The 25,742-nt window shown below is 43.3% G+C and overlaps 1 protein-coding gene across 1 annotated transcript in view; it reads left to right on the top strand.

The window, feature by feature from the left end:
- Window positions 1-25,742, top strand: part of P2RX1 (purinergic receptor P2X 1) — a 168,997-nt gene that overhangs the window by 58,206 nt on the left and 85,049 nt on the right. Inside the window, exon 2 of the mRNA XM_082244978.1 lies at window positions 11,204-11,351. Within this exon, the coding sequence (XP_082101104.1) occupies window positions 11,204-11,351 (148 nt within the window). The remainder of the gene's footprint in view (window positions 1-11,203; window positions 11,352-25,742) is intronic.

Raw genomic sequence — 25,742 nt, 5'->3', positions numbered from 1 at the left:
CTCTGGGATTACTCAACAATACCATATCCCATGCTCATAGCCAACAAAAGAAGTACTACGACCTCCGTAGGAAACCCTCTCCCCAATATGCCATTGGGGATCTTGTTTGGCTTTCTACAAAAAATCTGAGATTAAAAATCCCTAGTAAAAAACTTGGACCTCTATTTCTGGGACCTTTCCCAATAGAGAAGCTTATTGGAAAAGCTGCAGTACAACTCACATTACCAACGGACCTCAAGATACATCCCATCTTCCATGTGTCGCTACTGAAGCCCCATGTTCCTAACCAAGGAATAAGGCCTACTATCTCACCTCCACCTCCTGTACAAGTGGAAGGTGGAGAAGAATTTGAGATAAAAGAGATTTTGGATTCCCGTTTCCATAGAAGAAGACTCCAGTATCTTGTACGATGGAAGAACTATGGGCCCCAAGATGACACCTGGCTGGATACCTCCGATATACATGCCCCTAGACTGATTCGCAATTTCCACTCGAAATATCCAGAAAAAACAGTTCTAGAGGCCTTCCGGAGCCGGCCTTAAGGGGGGGGTACTGTAATGTTCTGGTACCTCTGGTACCCTTGTTCCATATTTCTCTCTTACTAAATTGCGTCCCATCTTGTTATCCAAGAGACGCATACACCTTTAAGACCGGATGACATCATTGCTGAGCGCCGCTATGAGCGGCTATTTCAATCGCTGGCTTTCTCTCACTCATTGCTCGTTCAAACCACATGTTCACCGCACCTTCTCCTGTGAAGTCGGAGCTGCTGACATTTCCCTTTGCTGAACTGAAGCCGGAACCTCGCTGCTGATCCGTATCTCGCTACGGGATCACCTCTCTCTAAGGACACTGTTACTACTAACCTATCTAAGTGATAAGTACCCCACAGGGGATTCCTTACTAACCAATCTCCTACTGTCATCTACTGCAATTACCAGGACTATCTGTATCTATCTATTCACTATCATCTGCATAGACAGTTAGCTCTTGGGACTACCTTCAACTATCCTTGCACTAGGTTACTCTGTCTAAGTATACTCCATCTGTGTCCTCTTACCATCTGCACTATACTTGACATCAGAACCTATCTGCTTTACCATCACCTGCAACTCTCCTAATACTACTCTTAGTGCTCACCATACAATAGCCTGTCTCTCATCTATACATTCTCATATATTCTATCCCTCCATTAAACATCTGATTGAGTATATGTATATTGCATAACAGGCTGTGCACTGTGATGAAGTCCTGAGAGTTGGATATGTTTGTTCAACAGAATCTCTACAAGGCTACTGAGTGTAATAATTCTGCAGCTGTAAATCCATCCACTAACAAAAACGCATGAACGTTACATTATGCTGCACAGTGCTCTGGACAGTGGTCTGAGGAGGCCTGTAATGCTGCACAGTGCTCTGGATGGTGGTCTGAGGAGACCTGTGATGCTGCGGAGTGCTGAATGGTTGTGTCGGGTCTGAGGGATGGCCTGTAATGCGCAGTGCTCTGGATGCCGCCATGCCGGTTGTCACTGGTCACAGGAGGCCTTTAATACTGTACAGTGCATGGTCTGTAATGCACAGAGCCCTGGATTCCACTGCACATGCAGTGCTCTGGACGGATGGTGGTCTGAGGGGAGGCTCCACCTTAGCCCTGCTGTAATTGTAATGTATGCTACACACTCACAGTGGATTCTGTATTTGATCTCTGCTCCGGACATTGGTGTCGTCGTGAGTCGGGACTCGGGAGTGGGACTCTCGTTGGGACTTGGGAGACCTGGCTGTAATGCACAGTGCTGCTCTGGTCTCTGGCAGTCGTCACGGTGTGAGACTCGGATGCCTGTAATCCGGGCTGCACACAGTCGCTTGCTTGCTTAGAGCGGAAGCAGGCGGAGCTCTGTGGAAACCGGAAGTTAGTTCACATGGGTAAACGTCCCTGCCTCACATTTTCATTAAGTTTTCATTTAGTTTTTGCTCGTTAATGAAAATGGAATTTATTTTCGTCATTGTTTTCGCCAGTGGAAGAAAATGTGCTTGTTTAGTTTTCGTGACTGTAAAAATGGTGCTGGTGAAAATTTTGACTAAAACTTTTTTGTTGACAAAATTTAAAACTGTTTTAGAAGAACTCTGCAATGACGGCATATTAAAAAATAGTAATAGTGAAGAAAAACACTTTTCCCATCTCATCAAAAACATCTGCCAGAAAATTTGAGAATCCTAACAAATCATGTACTCCCTCCTGTGATTTGTCAGTTTGACTTTTAAGTGTTGCTAACACTTACTAATTTACTAAATTCAAAACAATTATGTTGAAACTTCTGCTTATAAAATATAAAAAAAATCTGGGACTACTCTTGAAAACATAATTAAGAGCTTCTGAAAGATAAAAAAAAATATTCAAAGTAACTGTAAGAGCCGGTTCACATTGCAGCGACCCGACTTGCTGGGGCGACCTGTGAGGTCGCGGTGCACAGCTCGCACTACGACCTCAGAGCGGCTGGCACGGACTTCATATCATTGAAGTCAATGCAGGTCGCTCCAGGTCACCCCAAAGAAGCTCAGGACCCTTTTTCTAAGTCGGAGCGACTTGTGTCGCTCCTATTAGAACGGGTCCTGTGCTAATCTATGGCTTGTGACCCACGGCGACTTGTCAGGCGACCAGGTCGCCTGTCAAGTCGCCCCAGTGTGAACCGACTCTAAACGTTGCTGAGTAAGAGGATCTGCCTTCGTGTTTACCAACTGAGCAGTCCCAAGAGCGTATATAGGAAGGATATGCCTTGAGGCTTGGCTCACACACTGAAAGTCGTGTGATTTACTGTGCGACTTTTCCAGGCAACTTCCTGGCCATTTGCTGCCAAATTGAGTACTACTTTGATGTGACTTTGATGCAACTTTGTCTTGTGCAGGTATGCAGAAATAACAGCATATAGGAAGATGCCTTGCACTACCTGGGTAATCTTCCTGTAATATTAATTAATAAAGTATAAATCCCGTGTGCTAATATAGTAAACTAGTGAGATAAAAAAAAAAATATATATATATATATATATATATATATGAAGAAGATGCAGCTGCTTCTAAACCAAAATAACTATATATCAAATAGTAAAAACTACATTTATAGTGAAGGAACACAAGCAGGGCAAAAAATATAAATAAATATATATATATATATATATATATATATATATATACAGCGGGATCGAAAGTTTGGGCACCCCAGGTAAAAATTTGTATTAATGTGCATAAGAAGCCAAGGAAAGATGGAAAAATCTCCAAAAGGCATCAAATTAGATTAGACATTCTTTTAATATGTCAACAAAAGTTCGATTTTATTTCCATCATTGACACTTTCAAAATTACAGTAAAACAAAAAAATGGCGCCTGCAAAAGTTTGGGCACCCTGCAGAATTTATAGCATTCACTGCCCCCTTTGCAAGGCTGAGACCTGCCAGTGTCATGGATTGTTTTCAATCATCATCTGGGAAGACCAGGTGATGTCAATCTCAAAGGTTTTAAATGCCCAGACTCATCTGACCTTGCCCCAACAATCAGCGCCATGGGATCTTCTAAGAAGTTGTCTAGAAAACTGAAACTGAAAATAGTTGACGCTCACAAAGCTGGAGAAGGCTATAAGAAGATAGCAAAGCGTTTTCAGATGTCAATATCCTCTGTTCGGAATGTAATTAAGAAATGGCAATCATCAGGAACAGTGTAAGTTAAAGCAAGATCTGGAAGACCAAGAAAAATATCAGACAGAACAGCTCGCAGGATTGTGAGAAAAACAATTCAAAACCCACGTTTGACTGCACGATCCCTCCAGAAAGATCTGGCAGACACTGGAGTTGTGGTACACTATTCCACTATAAAGAGATACTTGTACAAATATGGTCTTCATGGAAGAGTCATCAGAAGAAAACCTCTTTTACGTCCTCACCACAAAAATCAGCGTTTGAACTTTGCAAATGAACATATAGACAAGCCTGATGCATTTTGGAAACAAGTTCTGTGGACCGATGAGGTTAAAATCAAACTTTTTGGCCGGAATGAGCAAAGGTACGTTTGGAGAAGAAGGGGCACAGAATTTAATGAAAAGAACCTCTGTCCAACTGTTAAGCATGGGGCTGGATCAATCATGCTTTGGGGTTGTATTGCAGCCAGTGGCACAGGGAACATTTCACGAGTAGAAGGAAAAATGGATTCAATAAAATTTAGCAAATTTTGGATGGTAACTTGATGCCATCTGTGAAAAAGAGAGGATGGCTTCTACAAATGGATAATGATCCTAAACACACCTCGAAATCCACGGGGGATTACATCAAGAGGCGTAAACTGAAGGTTTTGCCATGGCCTTCACAATCTCCTGACCTCAACATAGTTGAAAATCTATGGATAGACCTTAAAAGAGCAGTGCGTGACAGACAGCCCAGAAATCTCAAAGAACTGGAAGACTTTGTAAGGAAGAATGGGCAAAAAACAAGAATTGAAAGACTCTTGGCTGGCTACAAAAAGCGTTTACAAGCTGTAATACTTGCCAAAGGGGGCAGTACAAGATATTAACTCTGCAGGGTGCCCAAACTTTTGCATACGCCATTTTTTTGTTTTCTGTAATTTTGAAAGTGTAAATGATGGAAATAAAATCTAACTTTTGTTGACATGTCTAATCTGTAATTTGATACCTTTTTTTGGAGATTTTTCCATCTATCCTTGGCTTCTTTATGCACATTAATACAAATTTTTACCTGGGGTGCCCAAACTTTCGATCACCACTGTATATATGTGTGTGTACAAAAAAAAAATATATATATATATATAATATATATATATAAATATATTGTGAGACCAAAAATATATATAGATAATAAATGAAAGTCATTCAGAAGCTATTAACATCGGCATCCGGTGTCTACAATAGCACAATCAGAAGAGGTAGAACAATGAGGGCCACCCCATCTATAGAGAGTCATCTATTGAGGAAACAAATAGGAGAGGTTTATGTCCATCTAGAGGAGCCTATTGAGGTTTGTTCTTTCAGCGTTTTTTTAGAACAAAGTAAAAAAGTTGGGACTTTATATGAGAGACATGACCATGACAGGGTTGGTAAAGTAAAAATATCACATTTATTGCACTCATGATGGAGAACAAATGGCATGAATTTTGTACAAGATGATACAATAGTGTATACAAAGCTGGAGTAGTAAAAATAACAAGTAATCCCCAGAACAGCTTCAAAGAAACCAACATAACAATTGACAACCATAGGAGTATTGGAGTAAAGTCATAACATCCATAAACTAGGAGTATTGAAGTAAAGTCATAACATCATAAGCTGACGCGTTTCGTGGCATAATCCCGCCACTTCTTCAGAGCAGATGCATGATCCATATCTAAAAATAGACAATATACATATAAGGTATTACAAAGGATGATGGTTAGTGGAGGCTGAAAAGGGGGGAAAAGGGAAGGGAGGAATAACCCCCACCATCCCAACTTACATGGTAGCCATGGCAACGGCTGACACTGGAGGCGGAGAGGACCCAATTGTCTCCCCCGGGAGCTGAGGACGCTGAGGATCGCGACAGTAGTAGTTTTTTTATATCTATATATTTTTTTGGTCTCACAATATATATATATATATATATATATATATATATATATATATATATATATATATATATATATATATATATTTTTTTTTTTTTTTCTTTTGGAACACATATACAGTTTCTCACAAAAGTGAGTACATCCCTCACATTTTTGTGAATGTTTTATTATATCTTTTCATGTGACAACACTAAAGAAATGACGCTTTGCTACAATGTAAAGTTGTGAGTGTACAGCTTGTATGACAGTGTAAATATTCTGTCCCCTCAAAATAACTCAACACACAGACATTAATGTCTGAACCGCTGGCAACAAAAGTGAGTACCCCCCTAAGTGAAAATGTCCAAATTGGGCCCAATTAGCCATTTTCCCTCCCCGGTGTCATGTGACTCATTAGTGTTACAAGGTCTCAGGTGTGAATGGGGAACAGATGTGTTAAATTTGGTGTTATCGCTCTCACTCTCTCATACCGGTCACTGGAAGTTCAACATGGCACCTCATAGCAAAGAACTCTCTGAGGATCTGAAAAAAAGAATTGTTGCTCTACATAAAGTTGGCCTAGGCTATAAGAAGGTTGCCAAGACCCTGAAACTGAGCTGCAGCACGGTGGCCAACACCATACAGTGGTTTAACAGGACAGGTTACAATCAGAACAGGCCTTGCCATGGTTGACCAAAGAAGTTGAGTGCACGTGCTGAGCGTCATATCCAAATGTTGACTGTTTGGGAAATAAACGTATGAGTGCTGCCAACATTGCTGGAGAGGTTGAAGGGGTGAGGGGTCAGCCTGTCAGTGCTCAAACCATACACCACTCACTGCATCAAATTGGTCTGTATGGCTGTCATCCCAGAAGGAACCCTTTTCTAAGATGATGCACAAGAAAGCCCGCAAACAGTTTGCTGAAGGCAAGCAGACTAAGGGCATGGATTACTGGAACTATGTCCTGTGGTCTAATGAGACCAAGATAAATGAATTATTGGTTCAGATGGTGTCAAGCATGTGTGGCGGCAACCAGGTGAGGAGTACAAAGACAAGTGTTTCTTGCCTACAAACAAGCATGGAGGTGGGAGTGTCATGGTCTGGGGCTGCATGAGTGCTGTCGGCACTAGGGAGCTACAGTTTATTGAGGTAACCATGAATGCCAACATGTACTGTGACATACTGAAACAGAGCATGATCCCCTCCCTTTGGAGACTGGGCTGCAAGGCAGTATTCCAACATGATAACTTCCCCAAACACACCATTATTATGACCACTGCCTTGCTAAAGAAGCTGAAGGTAAAGGTGATGGACTGGCCAAGCATGTCTCCAGACCTAAACCCTATTGAGCATCTGTGGGACGTCCTCAAACGGAAGGTGGAGGAGCGCAAGGTCTCTAACATCCACCAGTTCCGTGATGTCGTCATGTAGGATTGAAAGAGGACTCCATTGGCAACCTGTGAAGCTCTTGTGAACTCCATGCCCAAGAGGGTTAAGGCAGTGCTGGAGAATAATGGTAGCCACACAAAATATTGTCACTTTGAGCCCAATTAGGACATTTTAACTTAGGGGTGTACTCACTTTTGTTGCCAGCAGTTTAGACAATAATTGCTGTGTGTTTAGTTTTTTTTGAGGGGACAGCAAATTTACACTGTTATACAAGCTGTACACTCACTACTTTACATTGTAGCAAAGTGTCATTTCTTCAGTGTTGTCACATTAAAATATAGAACAAAATATTTACAAAAATGTGAGGGGTGTACTCACTTTTGTGAGATTCTGTATATATATATATTATTTTTATTTATATTTTTTGCTTTATAGTTTTTTCACTATAAGTGTGGTTTTCACTATTTGATATATATAATCTTCCTGTAATGTCGGATTCAATCACATGAATATAGATAAGGATGCGACTTGGAGGCGACTTCCATTAAAATTTATGGGCACAAGTCGCCTTGAAGTAGTACAGGAACCTTTTTCTAAAGTCGGAGCGACTTCAGTAGTGCTAATTAAGACATCTCTCATTCACTAATTTGGGATTTTACATGTCATCCGACTTGGGGTCTCACAAGTCGGATCCCAAGTAGCGGCAGTGTGAACCAAGCCTGTCTTAGGACTATTTCAAAGTAACTCACTAAACATAAAACCCCTATTGTAAAGGATGACTAAAATGTGACATTAGGTTCTGTGAAGACTTCTGGGTTAAGTGGTAACTCAATGGCACTAATGGGAAATTCGATTTCTGGACATCTGCACGCAGATGTAAAAAATGCCTCCAAGATGCCATAGCTGTGTAAAAGCCCCCTCCATTAATTCTACATGAGTACATGCCAATTGTGGAAGAGGGAGGTCTTGAAAAAAGTTTTCTGCTTGAGCTATTGCAAAAGGTTTGGGGGTTGCGAAAAGCTTGGAATAAAAATCAAAAAATGTCTTCACAATCAGCTGTAGATTTTGGGTGGTCTGTCCATTTTTTAATCTTAATTTGGGCATGTCCGGATTATAGGGCCTCGGGGTCAGTTTTATAACCAATAAAGAGTTAGGTTTGTCATCCATTGTGTAGGTCCAATGTCTGGACTAACGGATATGCTTTTCAGCTTTCATTGTTAGGGTCAAGTTCAAAGCCGTTTGCATCATATCTATTTTGTGTCTAAGGTCCAAAATGTGGGTTTGATTGCTGTTCCCTCATGAGTTGTTGAAGCTCTTCCTCCTGTTGTTTGATTGTGTGTTCACAAATTCGTTTAGCTCTAGACGCGATTTATATTAGTTTTCCGCGAATGGTAGCCTTATGAGCTACCCAATTGTTGCGTGGGGAGATATCAGTCGGGGAGTTTTTGTTAAAGTATTGGCGTATGGCTGTTTCCACTTCCTCAAAGACAATAGAGTTGTTAAGCAATGAAACGTTGAGACGCCACAAAGCGGGCCTTGGTTTAGTCCATAAGTCCAACAACACTATCTTAAGTGGGGAGTGGTCCGACCAGAAAGTAGAGATAATTTTGGCTGGTGAAATAAATAGGAGTAATGGGGACAGTGTAAACAATTAATCTATTATTAAGTATGTTTTGTGAACATGAGAATAGAATGTGTAGTCCCTCATCGTTGGATGAACATCTCTCCAAACATCTATGACAGGGGTCCGGAACCTTTTTGGCTGAGAGAGCCACGAACACCACATATTTTCAAATGTAATTCCATGAGAGCCATACACTATATTTCAGGAGACGGGAACCTTTATTTAAGTAAGTAACACAGTGACCAATTGCAAAAAATTGCCTGGTCATTAAGGGGGTAAAATCTTCCAGGGCTGAAGTGGTTAAAGGTGCTGAAATATTAAAGTTGACTGCCCCTGTTCACACTAGTGTGATTTGAGGGCACGACAATGGAAAGGGTAAATAACCTTAGCGCAAACAGAAAGTGGATGTGTAGCCCATATGTGCCAAAATGTCAATGTCTGGGGAAATGTTATTTAAAAATTCCACTGTATATACGGCTGCAGGCCTGCAGCACTTCTTCAATGAGGGTATTGGGAGCCTCTGTAAACTGTGAATAAAAGATAAAAAAAGAAGGTGCAGTCTAGCCTATAATTTTTTGCTTTCTTTGCTTCCCTGTCTCAACTTAGTAATTGCAAATACTCTTTCTAAAAGAGTATTTGCAATTACTTGTGTAGCACCCTACAGGTAGGTGCTAGGTAAAACTATAGTGGGCCTTGTCTGCCTAACAGCAGGGCTATGATTTATCTAGTTTGGGTGTCAGGGCTTCCAGATGTGCCTGCTGAAGGGAGAAGTATCCCCACTGGCTCCTGTGAGAGGCTTCTCATAGGGCAATGTGGGAAGCCCAATCAGAGGACACATCCCAGCTTGTAACTACCCCAGAAGGCAGATTATGCTGCAAGGGATTCTGGGAGTGGGTATAAGTTTGGGGGGAAGTGCGTGGCACGGTGTCTTTGGCGGGAGCAGAGTCCCAGGAAGGAGAGTGCGGCTGTCTATCCTCCTGTCTGAGGAAGGTGGATATCTCAGGGTGTCGCCTCAGAATCCAGAGAGTGCTGAGTTGAGCTGAGGGGATCCGGTGTGCCGAGAGCCTGCGGAGAGAGAGAGGGGTCCAGTCCCAGGTAAGCCTACACAGGTCATGAGTACTGCGGATTGCCCATGGGGGTCTGCCTAGAGTCAGAGGGGACCACTCCGGAAGAGGTTCTGGTATCCAGTGTCAGCTGTAAAGGGGGTACCTAGGTTGAGGACCCTGAAGTTGTAAAGGGGTACATAGTCAGTGAACCCTGAAGAGTTCAAGGAGTAAAGGGGGCACCTGTAGTCTGGGCCCTGAATTGTATTGCGTGTGCCAGTTACAGTGATAGTTATTCAGATTTCTACACAATACTACCTCAAGCTGTGCCAGGCGGGGAAAGTATTCAGAGACTTACACAGTGAAATAGTGTCAGGAGTTCTACAGTTCTCAGTCTTAAATCTACTGGACTATAGGTCAGGGATTCAACACTTCTTCTGTTATACAAAGTGTTCTTAGAGTCAGTGAGCAATGGCTGGCGCCAGCTGGCATCGAGGAGGCGCCAACAGGCATTTTCAGGATCGAAGTCCCAATTGTAATTAGTTCAAGCCAAAAGGAGTATCCCACTCATTCCCTTCTCCCATCCCCTTAATTTATAATAAAAAACCGCAAACAAAGTTGCCGGAGTTGTCGCTGCTTCAGTTGTCACACCTGGGGACTTAACTCACATGGAAAGGATTACGGTACTAATGGCAGACCCACATCAGGCCATAGGACTGGAAACCTTGCTACATTTGGGGGCTCGTCCGGGATTTTGCCATTAGCTACTGGGCCAGTTGCCCTTGGCAATGGCACAAGAAAATGTCCAAAAAAACAATTTTTTTGTCCGGAACTGCTGCATCAGCATCAGGCCGGGTGTGAGACTGCAACTGCGGGAGGCAGGGAGAGTGGACTGAGACTAGAGGCCCACAGAGAGGGATGCTTGTGGCAAGGCAAATGCTCCAGGAGAGGCTGTAAAGTGACCAAGACTCTTCATATGGATTATGAGATGTATTCTGCTGTCAGGAAGTGGTAATATTATGTAAAGCAGAGCTCCACCCAAATAGGGAAGCTCCGCTTGTTTGCTCCCCTCCCTCTCCGCTGCCACATTTGGCACCTTTTGGGGGAACGGGTACCTGTTTATGACAGGTACCCATCCCCACTTCTGGATGACCTCGCTGCGGAAAAGTCCCCTGGAAGTTTGGCCCCCCTCCTCCTTCCCCAGCCACCAGGCCATTCACAAAGTGCAGTGCGCTTCACATATGCACTGTAGGGAACTGGCTGTGAAGCCAAATGGAAAGAAAATGACAAGGCAAGAAATAGCGGTGGCAGCACCCGAGAGCTGATTGAAAAATCAGCTGGGGTGTGGACATCGTGGGATCCCTGGACAGGTAAGTGTCCTAATATTAAAAGTCTGTAGCTACAGTATTTGTAGCTGTTGATTTTTTTGGTGGGGGGATCAGCTTTAAGTAATATGGCTCAAATAATATTTTCCATGTGTATTAAATAAGTTTTGAAGTGGTACTTGCAGGTTATTTTATCATGTGTTCAGAATTCTAATAGTGGTTTTTGTTAATGTTTATATTTAGGTGGGTGTTTTTGTATGAAAAAGGCTACCAAGATGTAGATGACATCATCAGTTCAGTCACCATAAAACTAAAAGGATTAGCGGTTACGGATCTTCCAGGTATAGGAACAGAGATCTGGGATGTAGCTGACTATGTGTTCCCTCCACAGGTAAGATGTTTTAATTTAAAGCGGTAGTAAACTCTTTAAAAAAGTTTCCCCCTGCAAGGCAAAGGCATAATAGGCTAGTATGTATTGCATACTCGCACATTATGAAGGATTAACCTTAGGGCTGGGTTCACACATATGCGGCTGCAGTTTGCAGTCCGGTGCGTTTCTGTTCACCCGTTCAGGTGTTATTCAGGTGAGAATTTTGACCAAATTCACACCTGAACTGGACCCAAAACCACACAGGGCCCTTTTCAAAACCACCCCATGGCCACTCCGCACATGTGTAAACTGACTCCATTGTAAGCCGGTCTCTTTCACATTTTATGCGTATTGGATGTGGTTCAAAAGGCATCCAATTCGAATATATGTGAACTTAGTCGAAAATGAAGCCCTCCAGCAGTGCACTGTCACCGCTGCAGAGGCTTCCATCTTCACCCGGTCTTCCTTCCAGGTTCGCGGGCTGCGGCCGCTTGATTTGCCGAGCGTGATGACATCACGTCACTGGTTGACTGAAAAAAATAATAAATGAATGGCCAGCTTAGCAGAACAAGCTGTCCAGCAGAAGTGGCAGTTGGAGGGTTAAAACAAACCATTTATCATTGATAAGGGGGGTTACTATGATCTTCTTTTATTCATTTATGTAAAACTTTTATCCCGAAAGGGGAAAAAACTGTTTGTGTAACAGTTTAAAATGTGTTAATAGACCAACAAAAGCTGATGACCTATGTGTTTATTGCTGCTACAAGTGCAATTGCCAGAGCTTGGAAGAAACCCTCTGTTTCATTTGCTGTGGTGAAGAGCATCCTGGCCAACCTCAAGGTCAATGAAAAAAAGTCTAGTATCTCACAGGATTCTCACAGCAAATTTCATAAAGTGTTCATCCTGGTGGTAATTGATTGTATAAAAACCCTAGCCTTCAGGACTCTTTCTTCCCCTCTCCCCCACCTTTTCTCCCATACCCCACCACCTTTCTTCTTTTCCCTTTTTTTTTCCCCTCTCTTCTTTCTTTCTCTACTTCTTACTTTACCTCCCCATTAAATGCCCCATACTTAAGTCACCTCTGCAGACATACAACCTGTGCTGCAAGGACTCCATTTTTGGCATGTACCCTACAAAGTTCTCACATTATAGGTGTACTTAATAATGTTTCTAATTTTCACCTTCTCATTATGATCCCCCTGGGTGGGTAACCAGTTGATATTCATATATGAATCCTTCAATACAAAATATTGCACCTGAAAATTCAACCACCCTTTTAGGCCCTTGGGCTTAGGCAATTTATGCTAACCTATGGTTCATACTGTAAGGCTGTCCAGTGGACATTCTGTATCACTGAAATGTTTTGTTGCATCATATGATACCCATGCCTTTATGCCATGTTCTTTGTTGTGTACTCCCTGTGTGGGTGATCAGTTTTCATGTTGTTTTGGCTTACTACAATAAAAAAATTGTACCAAAAAAATGTGTTAACTGGAGTTCGTCTTTTATTTTCCCATCTATATCTGTTGGTGCGGGGGTCAGCAACCCATTGATCGTGATCTACCTGTCAATCGTAGGCAAGTGACGAGTAGACCGCGATCCCTCCTTGCTGACCTGAACAGAATGGCAGTTCAGGCGGTATTTACAGGAACCGATCCCCAGTATTTTCCTCCTGCTGCAGATGAAAGTTGGCTTCTCCTCCTCTCCCTCCCGCTGGCAATAAGCTGTTGTAGGAGGAAAATACAGTGGATCGGAACCAGTAAATGCCACTCTCTATGTCCCTCCTGTTCTGTTCCTCTTCTTTCTGCTGGCTGCTTGGGCCACCCCATGCGCTCACCTGTCCCCCCCCCCCCCCCCGTAGTTCTGCTGGCTTTCCTCCTCTCCTTTCCCACTGGCTATTGCAGGGCATTGTTTCAGGATGGAGAGCAGGGGAAGGGGCTGGTAAACATGTAATTTACCAGACCCTTCCATTTCTGAATGAACACAGTGAGTGATCACTACTGTTCGTTCACTGTGTTCATTCATAACCTGAAGCATAGTAAACTAAACTGTAATTACTATGCTTCATGTTGTAAATGAACAGGAAGCCCCTTAGCTTCCCATTCATTCAGTCCAGTCCAGTGCAGTTAGGGCTGAAGACTAAGGGACTGGGGAATTTCTGTTCTCTGTCTCAAAAGTGAGACATCAGGGTTTGGTTTAGTCCCCAGATTTTCAAGAAAGTCCCCCAACTGGGCCTCTAAAAAAATTATAAAAAAATAAATAAATAATAATAATTTTAAAAAAATTATTTGTAAAAAAAAATATAGAATAATAAAAATTTGAAAAAACTACTAACACAGTCCATTGCTCTACTGACACCAAGCTCTGCCTTGCTGACATCGTTCTCTATCCTACTAACACTGTCCACTGCTCTACTTACTGATATCATCCCCTGTTGTATTGACTCCAACCTCTGCCCTACTGACAGCATCCACTGCTCTACTGACTAACATTGTTTGCTGCTCTATTGACTGACATTGTCCACTGTTCTACTGACAGATATTGTCCACTTCTCTACTGACTGACACCATCCCCTGTTCTACTGAATGACACCATCCACTGTTCTACTGAATGACACCCTTCACTGTTCTACTGAATGACACCATCCACTGTTCTACTGAATGACACCATCCACTGTTCTACTGAATGACACCCTTCACTCTTCTACTGAATGACACCATCCACTGTTCTACTGAATGACACCATCCACTGTTCTACTGAATGACACCCTTCACTCTTCTACTGAATGACACCATCCACTGTTCTACTGACTGACACCATCCACTGTTCTACTGAATGACACCATCCACTGTTCTACTGAATGACACCATCCACTGTTCTACTGAATGACACCATCCACTGTTCTACTGAATGACACCATCCCTTGTTCTACTGAATTACACCATCCACTGTTCTACTGAATGACACCATCCACTGTTCTACTGAATGACACCCTTCACTGTTCTACTGAATGACACCATCCACTGTTCTACTGACTGACACCATCCACTGTTCTACTGAATGACACCATCCACTGTTCTACTGAATGACACCATCCACTGTTCTACTGAATGACACCATCCCTTGTTCTACTGAATTACACCATCCACTGTTCTGCTGAATGACACCATCCACTGTTCTACTGAATGACACCATCCACTGTTCTACTGAATGACACCCTTCACTGTTCTACTGAATGACACCATCCACTGTTCTACTGAATGACACCCTTCACTGTTCTACTAAATGACACCATCCACTGTTCTACTGAATGACACCATCCACTGTTCTACTGAATGACATTGTCCACTTCTCTACTGAATGACACCATCCACTGTTCTACTGAATGACATTGTCCACTTCTCTACTGAATGACACCAACCCTTGTTCTACTGAATTACACCATCCACTGTTTTACTGACTGACACCATCCCCTGTTCTACTGAATGACACCATCCACTGTTCTACTGACTGACACCATCCACTGTTCTACTGACTGACACCATCCACTGTTCTACTGAATGACGCCATCCACTGTTCTACTGAATGACACTGTCCACTGTTCTACTGAATGACACCCTTCACTGTTCTACTGAATGACACCATCCACTGTTCTACTGAATGACACCATCCACTGTTCTACTGAATGACACCCTTCACTGTTCTACTGAATGACACCATCCACTGTTCTACTGACTGACACCATCCACTGTTCTACTGAATGACACCATCCACTGTTCTACTGAATGACACCATCCACTGTTCTACTGAATGACACCATCCACTGTTCTTCTGAATGACATCATCCCTTGTTCTACTGAATTACACCATCCACTGTTCTACTGAATGACACCATCCACTGTTCTACTGAATGACACCCTTCACTGTTCTACTGAATGACACCATCCACTGTTCTACTGACTGACACCATCCACTGTTCTACTGAATGACACCATCCACTGTTCTACTGAATGACACCATCCACTGTTCTACTGAATGACACCATCCACTGTTCTTCTGAATGACATCATCCCTTGTTCTACGGAATTACACCATCCACTGTTCTACTGAATGAAACCATCCACTGTTCTACTGAATGACACCATCCACTGTTCTACTGAATGACACCCTTCACTGTTCTACTGAATGACACCATCCACTGTTCTACTGACTGACACCATCCACTGTTCTACTGAATGACACCATCCACTGTTCAACTGAATGACACCATCCACTGTTCTACTGAATGACACCATCCACTGTTCTACTGAATGACACCATCCCTTGTTCTACTGAATTACACCATCCACTGTTCTACTGAATGACACCATCCACAGTTCTACTGAATGACGCCATCCACTGTTCTACTGAATGACACCATCCACTGTTCTACTGAATGACACCATCCACTGTTCTACTGAATGACACCCTTCACTGTTCTACTAAATGACACCATCCACTGTTCTACTGAATGACACCATCCACTGTTCTACTGAATGACATTGTCCACTTCTCTACTGAATGACACCATCCCTTGTTCTACTGAATTACACCATCCACTGTTTTACTGACTGACACCATCCCCTGTTCTACTGAATGACACCATCCACTGTTCTACTGACTGACACCATCCACTGTTCTACTGAATGACGCCATCCACTGTTCTACTGAATGACACTGTCCACTGTTCTACTGAATGACACCCTTCACTGTTCTACTGAATGACACCATCCACTGTTCTACTGAATGACACCATCCACTGTTCTACTGAATGACACCCTTCACTGTTCTACTGAATGACACCATCCACTGTTCTACTGACTGACACTATCCACTGTTCTACTGAATGACACCATCCACTGTTCTACTGAATGACACCATCCACTGTTCTACTGAATGACACCATCCACTGTTCTTCTGAATGACATCATCCCTTGTTCTACTGAATTACACCATCCACTGTTCTACTGAATGAAACCATCCACTGTTCTACTGAATGACACCATCCACTGTTCTACTGAATGACACCCTTCACTGTTCTACTGAATGACACCATCCACTGTTCTACTGACTGACACCATCCACTGTTCTACTGAATGACACCATCCACTGTTCTACTGAATGACACCATCCACTGTTCTACTGAATGACACCATCCACTGTTCTACTGAATGACACCATCCCTTGTTCTACTGAATTACACCATCCACTGTTCTACTGAATGACACCATCCACTGTTCTACTGAATGACACCATCCACAGTTCTACTGAATGACGCCATCCACTGTTCTACTGAATGACACCATCCACTGTTCTACTGAATGACACCATCCACTGTTCTACTGAATGACACCCTTCACTGTTCTACTGAATGACACCATCCACTGTTCTACTGAATGACACCCTTCACTGTTCTACTGAATGACACCATCCACTGTTCTACTGAATGACATTGTCCACTTCTCTACTGAATGACACCATTCACTGTTCTACTGAATGACATTGTCCACTTCTCTACTGAATGACACCATCCCTTGTTCTACTGAATTACACCATCCACTGTTTTACTGACTGACACCATCCCCTGTTCTACTGAATGACACCATCCACTGTTCTACTGACTGACACCATCCACTGTTCTACTGACTGACACCATCCACTGTTCTACTGAATGACACCCTTCACTGTTCTACTGAATTACACCATCCACTGTTCTACTGAATGACACCATCCACTGTTCTACTGAATGACACCCTTCACTGTTCTACTGAATGACACCATCCACTGTTCTACTGACTGACACCATCCACTGTTCTACTGAATGACACCATCCACTGTTCTACTGAATGACACCATCCACTGTTCTACTGAATGACACCATCCACTGTTCTTCTGAATGACATCATCCCTTGTTCTACTGAATTACACCATCCACTGTTCTACTGAATGACACCATCCACTGTTCTACTGAATGACACCCTTCACTGTTCTACTGAATGACACCATCCACTGTTCTACTGACTGACACCATCCACTGTTCTACTGAATGACACCATCCACTGTTCTACTGAATGACACCATCCACTGTTCTACTGAATGACACCATCCACTGTTCTTCTGAATGACATCATCCCTTGTTCTACGGAATTACACCATCCACTGTTCTACTGAATGAAACCATCCACTGTTCTACTGAATGACACCATCCACTGTTCTACTGAATGACACCCTTCACTGTTCTACTGAATGACACCATCCACTGTTCTACTGACTGACACCATCCACTGTTCTACTGAATGACACCATCCACTGTTCAACTGAATGACACCATCCACTGTTCTACTGAATGACACCATCCACTGTTCTACTGAATGACACCATCCCTTGTTCTACTGAATTACACCATCCACTGTTCTACTGAATGACACCATCCACTGTTCTACTGAATGACACCATCCACAGTTCTACTGAATGACGCCATCCACTGTTCTACTGAATGACACCATCCACTGTTCTACTGAATGACACCATCCACTGTTCTACTGAATGACACCCTTCACTGTTCTACTAAATGACACCATCCACTGTTCTACTGAATGACACCATCCACTGTTCTACTGAATGACATTGTCCACTTCTCTACTGAATGACACCATCCCTTGTTCTACTGAATTACACCATCCACTGTTTTACTGACTGACACCATCCCCTGTTCTACTGAATGACACCATCCACTGTTCTACTGACTGACACCATCCACTGTTCTACTGAATGACGCCATCCACTGTTCTACTGAATGACACTGTCCACTGTTCTACTGAATGACACCCTTCACTGTTCTACTGAATGACACCATCCACTGTTCTACTGAATGACACCATCCACTGTTCTACTGAATGACACCCTTCACTGTTCTACTGAATGACACCATCCACTGTTCTACTGACTGACACTATCCACTGTTCTACTGAATGACACCATCCACTGTTCTACTGAATGACACCATCCACTGTTCTACTGAATGACACCATCCACTGTTCTTCTGAATGACATCATCCCTTGTTCTACTGAATTACACCATCCACTGTTCTACTGAATGAAACCATCCACTGTTCTACTGAATGACACCATCCACTGTTCTACTGAATGACACCCTTCACTGTTCTACTGAATGACACCATCCACTGTTCTACTGACTGACACCATCCACTGTTCTACTGAATGACACCATCCACTGTTCTACTGAATGACACCATCCACTGTTCTACTGAATGACACCATCCACTGTTCTACTGAATGACACCATCCCTTGTTCTACTGAATTACACCATCCACTGTTCTACTGAATGACACCATCCACTGTTCTACTGAATGACACCATCCACAGTTCTACTGAATGACGCCATCCACTGTTCTACTGAATGACACCATCCACTGTTCTACTGAATGACACCATCCACTGTTCTACTGAATGACACCCTTCACTGTTCTACTGAATGACACCATCCACTGTTCTACTGAATGACACCCTTCACTGTTCTACTAAATGACACCATCCACTGTTCTACTGAATGACACCATCCACTGTTCTACTGAATGACATTGTCCACTTCTCTACTGAATGACACCATTCACTGTTCTACTGAATGACATTGTCCACTTCTCTACTGAATGACACCATCCCTTGTTCTACTGAATTACACCATCCACTGTTTTACTGACTGACACCATCCCCTGTTCTACTGAATGACACCATCCACTGTTCTACTGACTGACACCATCCACTGTTCTACTGACTGACACCATCCACTGTTCTACTGAATGACGCCATCCACTGTTATACTGAATGACACCATCCACTGTTCTACTGAATGACACCATCCACTGTTCTACTGAATGACACCCTTCACTGTTCTACTGAATGACACCATCCACTGTTCTACTGACTGACACCATCCACTGTTCTACTGACTGACACCATCCACTGTTCTACTGAATGACGCCATCCACTGTTCTACTGAATGACACTGTCCACTGTTCTACTGAATGACACCCTTCACTGTTCTACTGAATGACACCATCCACTGTTCTACTGAATGACACCATCCACTGTTCTACTGAATGACACCCTTCACTGTTCTACTGAATGACACCATCCACTGTTCTACTGACTGACACCATCCACTGTTCTACTGAATGACACCATCCACTGTTCTACTGAATGACACCATCCACTGTTCTACTGAATGACACCATCCACTGTTCTTCTGAATGACATCATCCCTTGTTCTACTGAATTACACCATCCACTGTTCTACTGAATGACACCATCCACTGTTCTTCTGAATGACACCCTTCACTGTTCTACTGAATGACACCATCCACTGTTCTACTGACTGACACCATCCACTGTTCTACTGAATGACACCATCCACTGTTCTACTGAATGACACCATCCACTGTTCTTCTGAATGACATCATCCCTTGTTCTACGGAATTACACCATCCACTGTTCTACTGAATGAAACCATCCACTGTTCTACTGAATGACACCATCCACTGTTCTACTGAATGACACCCTTCACTGTTCTACTGAATGACACCATCCACTGTTCTACTGACTGACACCATCCACTGTTCTACTGAATGACACCCTTCACTGTTCTACTGAATGACACCATCCACTGTTCTACTGACTGACACCATCCACTGTTCTACTGAATGACACCATCCACTGTTCTACTGAATGACACCATCCACTGTTCTACTGAATGACACCATCCACTGTTCTTCTGAATGACATCATCCCTTGTTCTACTGAATTACACCATCCACTGTTCTACTGAATGACACCATCCACTGTTCTTCTGAATGACACCCTTCACTGTTCTACTGAATGACACCATCCACTGTTCTACTGACTGACACCATCCACTGTTCTACTGAATGACACCATCCACTGTTCTACTGAATGACACCATCCACTGTTCTTCTGAATGACATCATCCCTTGTTCTACGGAATTACACCATCCACTGTTCTACTGAATGAAACCATCCACTGTTCTACTGAATGACACCATCCACTGTTCTACTGAATGACACCCTTCACTGTTCTACTGAATGACACCATCCACTGTTCTACTGACTGACACCATCCACTGTTCTACTGAATGACACCATCCACTGTTCAACTGAATGACACCATCCACTGTTCTACTGAATGACACCATCCACTGTTCTACTGAATGACACCATCCCTTGTTCTACTGAATTACACCATCCACTGTTCTACTGAATGACACCATCCACTGTTCTACTGAATGACACCATCCACAGTTCTACTGAATGACGCCATCCACTGTTCTACTGAATGACACCATCCACTGTTCTACTGAATGACACCATCCACTGTTCTACTGAATGACACCCTTCACTGTTCTACTAAATGACACCATCCACTGTTCTACTGAATGACACCATCCACTGTTCTACTGAATGACATTGTCCACTTCTCTACTGAATGACACCATCCACTGTTCTACTGAATGACATTGTCCACTTCTCTACTGAATGACACCATCCCTTGTTCTACTGAATTACACCATCCACTGTTTTACTGACTGACACCATCCCCTGTTCTACTGAATGACACCATCCACTGTTCTACTGACTGACACCATCCACTGTTCTACTGACTGACACCATCCACTGTTCTACTGAATGACACCATCCACTGTTCTACTGAATGACCCCATCCACTGTTCTACTGAATGACACTGTCCACTGTTCTACTGAATGACACCCTTCACTGTTCTACTGAATGACACCATCCACTGTTCTACTGAATGACACCATCCACTGTTCTACTGAATGACACCCTTCACTGTTCTACTGAATGACACCATCCACTGTTCTACTGACTGACACCATCCACTGTTCTACTGACTGACACCATCCACTGTTCTACTGAATGACACCATCCACTGTTCTACTGAATGACACCATCCACTGTTCTTCTGAATGACATCATCCCTTGTTCTACTGAATTACACCATCCACTGTTCTACTGAATGAAACCATCCACTGTTCTACTGAATGACACCATCCACTGTTCTACTGAATGACACCATCCCTTGTTCTACTGAATTACACCATCCACTGTTCTACTGAATGACACCATCCACTGTTCTACTGAATGACACCATCCACAGTTCTACTGAATGACGCCATCCACTGTTTTACTGAATGACACCATCCACTGTTCTACTGAATGACACCATCCACTGTTCTACTGAATGACACCATCCACTGTTCTACTGAATGACACCCTTCACTGTTCTACTGAATGACACCATCCACTGTTCTACTGAATGACACCCTTCACTGTTCTACTAAATGACACCATCCACTGTTCTACTGAATGACACCATCCACTGTTCTACTGAATGACATTGTCCACTTCTCTACTGAATGACACCATCCACTGTTCTACTGAATGACATTGTCCACTTCTCTACTGAATGACACCATCCCTTGTTCTACTGAATTACACCATCCACTGTTTTACTGACTGACACCATCCCCTGTTCTACTGAATGACACCATCCACTGTTCTACTGACTGACACCATCCACTGTTCTACTGAATGACGCCATCCACTGTTCTACTGAATGACACTGTCCACTGTTCTACTGAATGACACCCTTCACTGTTCTACTGAATGACGCCATCCACTGTTCTACTGAATGACACCATCCACTGTTCTACTGAATGACACTGTCCACTGTTCTACTGAATGACACCCTTCACTGTTCTACTGAATGACACCATCCACTGTTCTACTGAATGACACCATCCACTGTTCTACTGAATGACACCCTTCACTGTTCTACTGAATGACACCATCCACTGTTCTACTGACTGACACCATCCACTGTTCTACTGAATGACGCCATCCACTGTTCTACTGAATGAAACTGTCCACTGTTCTACTGAATGACACCCTTCACTGTTCTACTGAATGACGCCATCCACTGTTCTACTGAATGACACCATCCACTGTTCTACTGAATGACACTGTCCACTGTTCTACTGAATGACACCCTTCACTGTTCTACTGAATGACGCCATCCACTGTTCTACTGAATGACGCCATCCACTGTTATACTGAATGACACTGTCCACTCTTCTACTGAATGACACCCTTCACTGTTCTACTGAATGACGCCATCCACTGTTCTACTGAATGACACTGTCCACTCTTCTACTGAATGACACCCTTCACTGTTCTACTGAATGACACCATCCACTGTTCTACTGAATGACGCCATCCACTGTTCTACTGAATGACACAGTCCACTCTTCTACTGAATGACACTGTCCACTGTTCTACTGAATGATATTGTCCACTGTTCTATTGAATGACACTTTCCACTGCTCTACAGATACCATCCTCTGCCCTACTGACACCATCTTCTGCACTACTGATAAACACTGTTCAATTTCAAGGCAGGGTAAATTTAGATTTTCACAGTGACATTTGTTTTATTATATTTTTCTAAGTGTTCCTTTCTATTCAGTTAGGCCTTGCTAGTTCAAAAATAAAGTTGCCGAACCCCGGTGATCTTTGATCTCTTTCATGTTGTTCTCCACCTCTCAAAGGTTGCCTACCCCTGACGTCTGACATAACCCTCTTCCAATCCAGAGTCTGCCCTAAGACAAGAAGTGTGTTACTGGCCGAATCACAGGGTGAAACTGATAAGCAAAAAGGAAGCATGATGTTTTTGGGCTGATGTCATTTATGAGTATTTTCTGCATTACCATATTCTCAGACAACAATAAAAGCTGGCTGAGGTTGTAGCATTCTCTACTAAATAAAAAAGTAATTTACTTTACTGTACTAATTTTAAAAAGTAACTTTTTTTTCTGTGTTGCTATTGGAGAGTTTTTTTTTTTTTCACTTTTTGCCTTGTGAAAAAGGTTAACTCCAGAACAATGAGCAAGGGGAAATCTCTCTAGGGGCCAGCAGCAACCAGTACTTGTGTTGGTTTGGGTAGGTAACCGTAAAAAGGTGGAGATCTACCTGAACAACATGGGAGAAGTCAAAGATCACTGGGCACAGTGTCCCCTCCTCATACCTGATATAAACATCCAACTGCCATACTAATGTGTCGCATGCATTGCTCGGCAATCATGGGTTCAAGAGTCGGTTCACACTGGGGAGACACGACTCCTTGCTACTTCGGGAGGCGACTTGTCAGTCCCGTGCACCACGACTTCGGAGCGACTTGCAGGGACTTCACATAATGGAAGTCTATGCAAGTCGCTCCGAGGTCGCCCTAAATAGTACAGGACCCTTTTTCTAAGTCGGAGCGACTTGTGCCGCTCCTATTAGAACGGGTCCTGTAGCGGTCAATGGACCGCGAGGGAGCGCGACTTGTCAGGCTGACAAGTCGCCTGACAAGTCGCGCTAGTGTGAATGGGCTCTTAATCAGGTGGTGAAGAGGCAATAAACTCAGATCGCTTTTCTGAGCATCAGTACCTGCTGCCCTTGTGAATGAGCCCTTAGTTGCATTCTGCAGCTGCACCCTTAGGGCTCGTTCAGGTTGGGGGTGGTAAAACCCTGCAGTTGAGTAGCGGTTTTACTACCCCCAATCCCTACCCCCTTTAGCAGCCAAAATGTGTACACATGCCGCAGAAGGAATTAACCCCCTATAGGGGGTGCTACTGCCTGCTAATCATGACCCATTCAAGTAAATGGGGCCACTCTGCAAACGCCCTGCACCTGCATGCTTCTGCGGAGTCCAAGGGGTTAAAGCAGGTGGTGAGATAACAACAGAACACTGCCTGCTTTAACCCCTCATTTGCTTTACTGCACAAGGCTGCAGGGCACTTGCAGAACAGCCTCATTCACTTGAATGGTTCATGCTTTGCAGGTGCTACACCCACCAACCATCACAGGACGTATAACTCCTGCTGCAGCTGTGTACACCCCTGACCACTGCAGCTAAAGAGGATGCGGTTGGGGCAGGGGTAATAAAAACACATCTTGGAGTTTTACCACCACTCAAACTGCAAATGTAAATAAACCCTTACTGTTCTGAGTCCCAGATAAGGCTGCTTTCACACTGATGTGCTGAAGTTTACCTGCATCACAGTTGCAGCGCAAAACATCTGTGAATTTTCTGGGTTAGCTGCGCTTCGCCATAGAGTTCTATTATATCCTGCAGGTGTGGTGCACTTTCTGAAAGCGCACCCAAACTTCTGCATTCAGTAGTTTTGATGTGATTTCAGAAAGTGTACCCAACCCGCAGGATATAAAAGAAGTCTATGGCTAAGCCCAGCAAACCTGCAGGAAAGCTGCAGATACACTGCACTGCCCTCATGGTGTGGGTAAACTGCAGCATAGTGTAACACAGCCCTATACTATTATGCCCAGTGTGTTGCTTCACACTGACCTGAATATCTTTCCTGCTGCTGGCACCACTCTGGAGACCGCTAGCTGAGATAAGTGGTGGAGTGCAGTTGGTATCACTTTGCATGGGACAGGAGCCAGCACTACAGAGGAGGCAGATAAATCCTTACAAAGACAAAGCCGCTCAGGTGAGACAATCTTTCCTGGTGCGAGTCGGATCCGTCATCCAGAAACATCCAAAGCAAAAAGAGAGATGACCACACTCTCTTTTTATGGTTATGAGTAAGGGATCTACAGTATTGTGAAATGCGTTAACCTTTTACATGTTCCTGTGATGTACTGTCAAGTTTGTTACCCATGGTGAAGAATAAAACACTTCTATGTTTTCATCAAGATCCTGAGTGCGGTCATCTCTCTTTTTGCTTTGGACTACAGAGGAGGCATCAGCGTATGTGGCTCTTGCTCCCTACTACCGTTTTAACTTTACAAGTAGTCTTTTGATGTTTGATCCTCTGGGATGGAGAGTTAGCAAGCCCAGACCGCTATCTTCCAGTCACCTGGCCGCAATCTACTGGTAGATAGCGATCTACAGGTTGCTGACCCCCCAGTTTAATGTGTTACCGTGTGTCTGGTCCGGACTGTTTTGGATAGGCATACCCTACTGAGCATGAGGCAGCCATGCAGGACTTACCATGGCTGTTACCTCTATTGTCTGGAAATGCTTCGAGAAGCTATTCAGCCACATTAAAATACTCTAGGTGTGTCACTGGGGCTAGATAGTTATTAATTTGCCTTTAGTGGAGAGGATGCCATCATATTAGGCATAATATCTGTGTTGATCCATTTGGAGGGCAAAAAGAGTTGCACCTGAATGTTTTTTATTGATTTTAGCTGGAGGCTTATTGCAATTTTATCCATGAAACCTGTTGTTAAATTAAAATTTCTGTTTGTCATTGGG

The sequence above is a fragment of the Pelophylax lessonae genome, assembly GCF_965119305.1.
Source record: "Pelophylax lessonae genome assembly, chromosome: 2".
NCBI classification, from domain to species: Eukaryota; Metazoa; Chordata; class Amphibia; order Anura; family Ranidae; genus Pelophylax; species Pelophylax lessonae.
Note: the sequence above shows the minus strand (reverse complement) of the source record. Positions and strands in the feature narration are given on the sequence as shown.